We start from the raw sequence: 9,438 nt of genomic DNA on the forward strand, positions 1-9,438 counted from the left end.
TTAAACAGAAATCCGATGTATACTGCGCTTCAGCAAAATCCTTACAAGACCAAAATTAATTGCATTTTCTAACAATTTGCAACGTGTTTGAATGTGTGTATACATTATCATTGATTATTCGGTTAATCTGTCGTTTCAATAGCGCTTGGCGTATCATATCATATTATATCTACATACGATGAGAACCATTAGAAAGATCGTATTGTGCCAACTCAACTGCTACTCGATTTGTGTGTGCCATACGTGGTGAGTTACTCGCTAAATGTAAACGCGCTCTACGATGTGATGAAAATAACGCTGATAGTTTGCAGATAATACATCAGAATATTCACTTTTAATTACGTCTGTGAAGAACTTCGTGTTAAGGTGTTTCTACTCCTTTTACAGAAAAGCATGTTGCAAACAATTAAGTAATACTGGCAATTTGTTGTTTACTTTTTAAACCTTTAAATAATATAACTTTAAATATATAATAAAATAGCATCTGATCCTTTCCCTCTTAAAAATCTTTATTCTTTGTAATTTGCATATTTTAATTGGAATACAAAATTATTTTAATTTGTATATATAACTTTTTAATATAATGTTTTATAATAATTATTAAATTCTGTTAATATTAGGCGAAGGGTGGCGGAGTAATTCTCAACAGATTATCGAATCTTACCCTCGATGCAGAGCAAAATGTAAGACAATTCTAACGTATAAATACTTGCTTACGCGAAACTATATATATTTCTAATTATTCATCTATTTACAGATTACGCAATGTCTGCTACAATTACTGCAAAAGCCTTTAACGATCTCCGTGTACTGATTCTTCAATATCGGCTACAAATTTATGCTTATGGTCCGTAACCCATTTCAGACATACACATACACACAGACATACACACACACATATATATATATATTTTTATTTATTTATTTATTTATTTGTTTATTTATATTAAATTTCAAAATTCTAAGTGTAATAAGACAATTTCTTTCAGTTTGTACAATGCTTCACGACAATCATAATAATAGCTGCAATCAAGCAAATGAAATAAAAACAAGGTTCAGTAAAATAATTATAATTTCTTGCGTATGCACAACACACTGTATGATTATTCCAAATAGATAATAAAGAAGCTTCTATTTAATAGAGCTTCTGTTTACACAAAAAATATGTCCACGTTGGCGTTGGCGTTGCCGTTGGTATTTTAATGAGTTTCGCTTGATTTACGGCATGAAGGATGACTTCAATGACGACTAATTTCTTTTATCAGAATAGATCAATTATTTTCATATGCTTAAGTGCATGAACAACGTAAATATTGTGATTGCGAGGATCCGTGTTTTCTTGTGGCGTCGACGTAACACAGAGCGATGCATACGGCAAATGAGAGTTTCAACGGACCTTCGTTGTTAGTTTGCGGCAGACGATGGCCACGTTGACTATTATCCAACAGAGCGTAAAACCCCTCCTCGTCACCTGGTTTATTATCGGCTTGGGAATCTATCATACGAATCGAGCGAAGCCGTGCTTGAGTGCTTTGTATTCTTTGATGCTGTGGTGCGCTTATGGCTACTTCTACTATTGCATAATGATGTCTTTAACATGGAACATGACATTTCTGACAATCCTTTCGATAATCCTGTATGTGATCGACATGCTCATTACGCTCATGTCCGTAATCATCGGCTTATTTTATGACAAGGTATGACGGCGTAATAGCAATATGCAACGACAATGTCGGGCTGTTCGTGTGTCAGCGAGTTTACTGCGCGACATCCGAGTATCGTAATGCTATTTGGAGTGAAAACCTCTCCCATGCAAGTGATTCTGAACAAAAACGCTTGTCGAAAGGCAAACTTCGTCGTTGAAGAGCACATAACTCGCAAAAAGAAGAAATTCGCGTCGACAAAAAAGAAATAGTTAAATTTAATTCTTAGTGACATCTTTTAAGTGATCTCCCCCCTTCTTCAATTGCATCTCACATAACGTTTCAGAAATTAAGGACATGCATTAAGAGGCTCGCCATTGTGGACGACACGTTGGAAGAGTTGGGGATTCCAAAAATGTACCAAGAGATGCACATGTGGTCAAAACGGGTAGTAGCTGGATGGGTCGTTTACATACTCTTCAAAAATACTTTCGATGTCCTCTGGTGGCGAAAAGTATCGCAGTCTAATTGGGTGTATCTCATACCTCATGTGATAAATCATTGTTATTACGTCAACATATTCGTGGATTTGACGTTTATCTTCTTCATGTGGTCTGTACACAATAACTATAATTTGCTTGCTCGTTTGGTCGATCATGTGCTCATTTAATCAGAATACCTGCTGCATATTTTCGTTTAATAACAAAAGACATGACTCCGTGTACTTGTCTTGTCAAAATTTACCGGGTCCGAAATCAGAGAGATTTCATTCTGTAATATTCTAGATATGCTTCGCAACACAGGTATATAGGCACCAGATTCGACAAACTTAACGAAAATGTACGAGGCCTTTTGGTGAGCGAGGAGTACGGCTTGAGGTGTACGTGGAAGAAACCAGTGGTTGCTGTTTACCGTCATACCTATGCCGATAATTATAAGCGAGTGTTGTGGACCTCAATGTAAATCGGTACACCTGCATGCCTGTATAAATTATTGACTTGATAATAACACGAAATACGCGATAAGACACTCTATGCCAATTTGAAAAATAATATAATAAATCGATTGTACGAGCCGATATACTTCTTCTCCTACGATACTCTCGCGATTTATACATTGTGGCGTAACGAGATTTGTTCTCCAACAGGCATCTTCAGCTAGAATTATGTCGCATCGCGCGTGAACTGAATCTGATATTCGGAACGCAGATAACCTTGGAGATGTTGACCTATCTCTTATACTTTACGTCACTGGCGTTTTATGTTAGTATATTGCTGCCCATTCGGAAAGGCATATCAATATATATCTGGCTCAACGGCATTATATTGGTCTGCATATGCATCATAAGACTCTACTCCCTTAATTACATTTGCGAGAGCGTCAGCGTTAAGGTAATATTACGCGCGCAATTCTCGAAAGAAATATAGTGTCGATGTAGTAGAGACGTTCATTTTCTGTTTTCAGGCTAACAAAATTAGCGAGACAATTCATCAGTTGACAATTATTCTGCGATACGCCGATATGCACCAGGAGGTAAGTGATTACTTTTATATAAGCTAGAAGCGACGCGTTTGTATGAGATCATATTTGAAAAATTCACGCTTGTGCCTGTTTGCAGCTTTGTCAATTTATTTTGCAAACGATACATCATCCATTGAAGTTCACCGGTCTGAGGCTCTTTTGCTTCGGTACCAAGTTACTCTGGAAGGTTTGTCTCCACCTTGTTGCTTCCTCGTCTATCCTCGTTCACTCGTTGGTCATGTCCCATATCACAAATAACAAACAGGGAAATTATTCTATCAAGTTCTTCCCCGTTATCATAAAATAAACACTACCCTTTTTATAGCATATACCACGTATCAGTCTCCACATTCTAACTTGTTTAACGACAGATTGCGATAAAGTGCTGGTATGCATAGCACGCAATGAAAATAAACTGTACTGTTAAGCTCTTAATATGTTCCATTCTAGTTTTGCGCGGTGGTTGCAACTTTCACGATGCTCGCAGTGCAATTATCTCCAGAGTTACAGGAGTATAATGATCTGCGATCGAAGATAAACAACAATATCTCGAAAGATATGTTCTAATGAGGATGTAAGAATGTATAAAAAACGCTTCTTACGATCGTGCTCTAATTAGGGATGACGTAATGTTCATTCAATCCTGTACGGAAGAGTAATGGGTAAACCATACCAACAATAAATTGTAACAACATCTGCCTTGTTGTATATCAGCTTTTCCTCTGTGGACAAACATCAGACAAGATTAACGTCTCTTTTTTTCCCCGTTCTCGTCGTAAACGAGGAAACGAATAACTCAAAAAATAACATAACGAGTATGAATTTCGCTCGTGATGACTGTGATGATTAAACAGAAATCCGATGTATACTGCGCTTCAGCAAAATCCTTACAAGACCAAAATTAATTCCATTTTCTAACAATTTGCATCGTGTTTGAATGTGTGTATACATTATCATTGATTATTCGGTTAATCTGTTGTTTCAATTACGCTTGGCGTATCATATCATATTATATCTACATACGATGAGAACCATTAGAAAGATCGTATTGCGCCAACTCAACTGCTACTCGATTTGTGTGTGCCATACGTGGTGAGTTACTCGCTAAATGTAAACGCGCTCTACGATGTGATGAAAATAACGCTGATAGTTTGCAGATAATACATCAGAATATTCACTTTTAATTACGTCTGTGAAGAACTTCGTGTTAAGGTGTTTCTACTCCTTTTACAGAAAGGCATGTTGCAAACAATTAAGTAATATTGGCAATTTGTTGTTTACTTTTTAAACCATTAAATGATATAACTTTAAATATATAATAAAATACTATCTGATCATTTCCCTCTTAAAAATCTTTATTCTTTGTAATTTGCATATTTTAATTTGAATTCAAAATTATTTTAATTTGTATATATAATTTTTTAATATAATTTTTTATATAATTATTAAATTCTGATAATATTAGGCAAAGGGTGGCGGAGTATTTCTCAACAGATTATCGAATCTTACCCTCGATGCAGAGATTAAGCAAAATGTAAGACAATTCTAACGTATAAATGCTTGCTTACGCGAAACTATATATATTTCTAATTATGCAATTATTTACAGATTACGCAATGTCTGCTACAATTACTGCAAAATCCTTTAACGATCTCCGTGTACTGATTCTTCAATATGGGCTACAAATTTATGCTTATGGTCCGTAGTCCATTTCAGACATAGACATACACACAGACACACACACATACACACACACACACACACACACACACACACATATATATATATATTTATTTATTTATTTCTTTATTTATTTATTTATATTAAGTTTCAAAATTCTAAGTGTAATAAGACAATTTCTTTCAGTTTGTACAATCCTTCACGACAATCATAATAATAGCTGCAATCAAGCAAATGAAATAAAAACAAGGTTCAGTAGAATAATTATAATTTCTTGCGTATGCATAACACACTGTATGATTATTCCAAATAGATAATAAAGAAGCTTCTATTTAATAGAGCTTCTGTATAGAGCTTTCTGACAAAAAATATGTCCGCGTTGGCGTTGGCGTTGCCGTTGGTATTTTAATGAGTTTCGCTTGATTTACGGCATGAAGGGTGACTTCGATGACGAATAATTTCTTTTAACAGGATAGATCAATTATTTTCATATGCGTAAGTGCTTGTACAACGAAGATATTGTGATTACGAGGATCCTTGTTTTCTTGTGGCGTCAACGTAACACAGAGCGATGCATACGGCAAATGGGAGTTTCAACGGACATTCGTTGTTAGTTTGCGGCAGACGATGGCCACGTTGACCATTATCCAACAGAGCGTAAAACCTCTCTTCGTCACCTGGTTTATTATCGGCTTGGGAATCTATCCTACGAATCGAGCGAAGCCGTGCTTCAGCATGTTGTATTCTTTGTTGCTGTGGTGCGTTTACGGCTGCTTCTATTACTGCATAACAATGATGTTTACTTGGAGCATAATAATTCGAAGACCCATTTCGATAATTATGAGTGTGATCAACATGTCCACTACGCTCACGTCCGTAATCATTGGCCTATGTTATGACAAGGTACGACCGCGTAATGGAAAAGTGCAAAGACAATGTCGGACTGTTCGCGTGTCAGCGAGTTTATTGCGCCACATCCGAGTATCGTAATGCTATTTGGAGTAAAAACATCTCCCATGTAAGTGATTTTGAACAATAACGCTTGTCGGGAAGCAAATTTCGTCGTTGATAAGCACATAACTCGTAAAAAGAAGAAATTCGCGTCGATAAAAATGAAATAGTAAAATTTAATTCTTAGTGACATCTTTTAAGTGATCTCCCCCCTTCTTCAATTGCATCTCATGTAACGTTTCAGAAATTAAGGACGTGCATTAAGAGGCTCGCCACTGTGGACGACACGTTGGAAGAGTTGGAGATTCCAAAAATATACCGAGAGATGCACATGTGGTCAAAACGTATAGTAGCTGGATGGGTCGTTTTCATACTCTTCAAAAATACTATCGATTTCTACTGGTGGCAAAAAGTATCGCAGTCTAATTGGGCGTATCTCATATCTTATATGCTGAATCATTGTTATTACGTCAACACATTCGTGGATTTGACGTTTATCTTCTTCATGTGGTCTGTACACAATAACTATAATTTGCTTGCTCGATTGTTCGATCGTGTGCTCATTTAATCAGAATACCTCCTGTATATTTTCGTTTAATATCATGACTCTGTGTACTTGTCTTGTCGAAATTTACCGCGTCCGAAATCGGAGAGATTTCGTTCTGTAATATTCTAGATATGCTTCGCAACACAGGTATATAGGCACCAGATTCGACAAACTTAACGAAAATGTACGAGGCCTTCTGGTGAGCGAGGAGTACGGCTTGAGGTGTACGTGGAAGAAACCAGTGGTTGCTGTTTACCGACATACCTATGCCGATAATTATAAGCGAGTGTTGTGGACCTCAATGTAAATCGGTATACCTGCATGCCTATATAAATTATTGACTTGATAATAACACGAAATACGCGATAAGACACTCTATTCCAATTTGAAAAATAATCGATTGTACGAGCCGATATACTTCTTCTCCTACGATACTCTCGCGATTTGTACATTGTGGCGTAACGAAATTTGTTCTCCAACAGGCATCTTCAGCTAGAATTATGTCGCATCGCGCGTGAACTGAACCTGATATTCGGAACGCAGATGACTTTGGAGATGTTGACCTATCTCGTATACTTGACGTCATTGACGTTTTATTTTTATGTAGCGCTGCTTATTCGGAAAGGCATATCAATATATATCTGGCTCAACGGCATTATATGGGCCTGCATATGCATCATAAGACTCTACTCCATTAATTACATTTGCGAGAGCGTCAGTGTTAAGGTAATATTACGCGCGCGATTCTCGAAAGAAATATAGTGTCGATGTAGTAGCGACGTTCATTTTCTGTTTTCAGGCTAATAAAATTAGCGAGACAATTCATCAGCTGACAATTATTCTGCGATACGCCGATATGCACCAGGAGGTAAGTGATTACTTTTATATAAACGAGATGCGCAAGCGATGCGTTTGTGAGCGATCACGTTGGAAAAAGTCGCGCTTGTGCCTGTTTGTAGCTTTGTCAATTCATTTTGCAAACGATGCATCATCCACTGAAGTTCACCGGTCTGAGGCTCTTTTGCTTCGGTATCAAGTTACTCTGGAAGGTTTGTCTCCACCTTGTTACTATCTCGTCTAACTTCGTTCACTCGTTGGTCATGTCCCATATCACAAATAACGATCAGGGAAATTGTTTTTTCAAGTTTATCCCTGTTATCGTAAAATAATCACTACTCTTTTTACCACGTATCAGTCTACACACTCTAACTTGTTTAACGACGGATTGCGATAAAGTGCTGGTATGTGTAGCACGCAATGCAAATAAACTGTACTGTTAAGCTCTTAATATGTTCCATTCTAGTTTTGCGCGGTGGTTGCAACTTTCGTGATGCTCATGGTGCAATGGTCTCAAGAGTTACAGGAGTATAATGATCTGCGATCGATGATGAACAACAATATATCGAAAGATATGTTCTAATGAGGATGTAAGAATATGTAAAAAACGCTTTTTACGATCGTGCTCTAATTAGGGATGACGTAATATTCATTCAATCCTGTACTGAAGAGTAATGGGTATACCATACCAACAATAAATTCTAACAACATCTGCCGTATTGTATGTCAGCTTTTCCTCTGTGGAGAAACATCAGACAAACTTAACGTCTCTTTTCTTTCCCCATTCTCGTCGTAAAAAAGGAAACGAATAACTCGAAAAATAACATAAGGAGTATGAATTTCGCTCGTGATGACTGTGATGATTAAACAGAAATCCGATGTATACTGCGCTTCAGCAAAATCCTTACAAGATCAAAACTAATTGCATTTTCTAACAGTGCATCGTGTCTGAATGTGTGTATACATTATCATGTTTAATTATTCGGTTAATCTGTCGTTTCAATAGCGCTTGGCGTATCATATGGTATTATATCTACATACGATGAGAACCATTAGAAAGATCGTATTGTGCCAACTCAGCTGCTACTCGATTTGTGTGTGCCATACGTGGTGAGCTACTCGCTAAATGTAATCGCGCTCTATGATGTGATGAAAATAACGCTGATAGTTTGCAGGTAATACATCAGAACATTCACTTTTAATTACGTCTGTGAAGAACTTCGTGTTAAGGTGTTTCTACTCTGTCTGTGAAGAACTTCGTTTTAAGGTGTTTTTACAGAAAGGCATGTTGCAAACAATTAAGTAATACTGGTAATTTAGGTATAGCTTCCGGAATGGAGCCGTGTCTTGAATCAGCGGTGTGCCGACGTTTCGCAAACGTTGCAGTTTGCATCATCAGAGCTGAGAACTCTGATACTGAGCTTCCTTGGGTAAAGGTTGTCCTTATATGCCCCCCTCCCCCCTTGTGTAGATGGTGTTAGGGAGTAGGGGACGAGGCTTGAATCCAGCCAATCAGCGTATTTTAATTGATCAGCGTGTCAATTAAACATGGTTTCAGTATGTTGACGATACTTTCGTAATTTGGAATCATGGCAGGGAAACTCTTTCTCAGTTTCTCGGGTTTCTCAATTCACAACATCCCAGTATTCAGTTCACAATGGAAGTGGAACAAAATAATCAAATACCCTTTCTGGATGTGCTAGTCCAAAAGAAACCAAGATGGCACCTTAGGTCACCAGGTCTACCGAAAACCAACACGCACGGACGGATATCTACGTGCAAGCTCTCATCATCATCCCTTGCAAAAGAATTCTATCATAAGTTCATTGGTTTACAGAGCGCTCACAATTTCGGAACCATCTTCTCTGGATGGAGAACTAGAACACCTCAGTACAGCCTTAACCAAAAATGGATACAACAGCAAAAACATCTCGCAAATAATAAAAAACCAGAAGAACAGAATTGTCAGTCCTAAAAACACTGACACACTAGATGAAGAGAGAGAAAAGAGAAAAACGGCTGTCCTTCCATATCTCCAGGGCATAACAGAACCTATCAGCAGAATTCTGGGTAAACACAAAATCAAAGTAATCTTGAAACCCCATAGGAAGCTCTCCCATTTACTCTCAAATCCGAAGGATCAGAAAACATGCCTATAAACATCAGGTGTATGTAAGATCCCTTGCTCTTGTGGTAAAGTTTATATAGGAGAAACCGGGAGGAAGATCAGTACGCGAATCAAGGAACACCAGCGATGTA

At 37.5% G+C, this 9,438-nt stretch overlaps 1 protein-coding gene across 1 annotated transcript; it reads left to right on the forward strand.

The window, feature by feature from the left end:
• Window positions 1–1,332: 1,332 nt before the first annotated feature.
• On the forward strand, window positions 1,333–3,731 carry LOC116849183. Its single transcript, XM_032826103.1, has 6 exons — window positions 1,333–1,697; window positions 1,990–2,610; window positions 2,791–3,034; window positions 3,108–3,176; window positions 3,262–3,351; window positions 3,615–3,731. Exons 3-6 carry the CDS (start codon window positions 2,864–2,866, stop codon window positions 3,729–3,731), a joined length of 447 nt encoding a protein of 148 aa, XP_032681994.1. The 5' UTR covers window positions 1,333–1,697; window positions 1,990–2,610; window positions 2,791–2,863.
• The last annotated feature ends 5,707 nt before the right edge of the window (window positions 3,732–9,438 follow it).

This window comes from Odontomachus brunneus, unplaced genomic scaffold (assembly GCF_010583005.1).
Source record: "Odontomachus brunneus isolate Ranch 3 - 2012 unplaced genomic scaffold, Obru_v1 Obru_scaffold_108, whole genome shotgun sequence".
Taxonomy (NCBI): Eukaryota; Metazoa; Arthropoda; class Insecta; order Hymenoptera; family Formicidae; genus Odontomachus; species Odontomachus brunneus.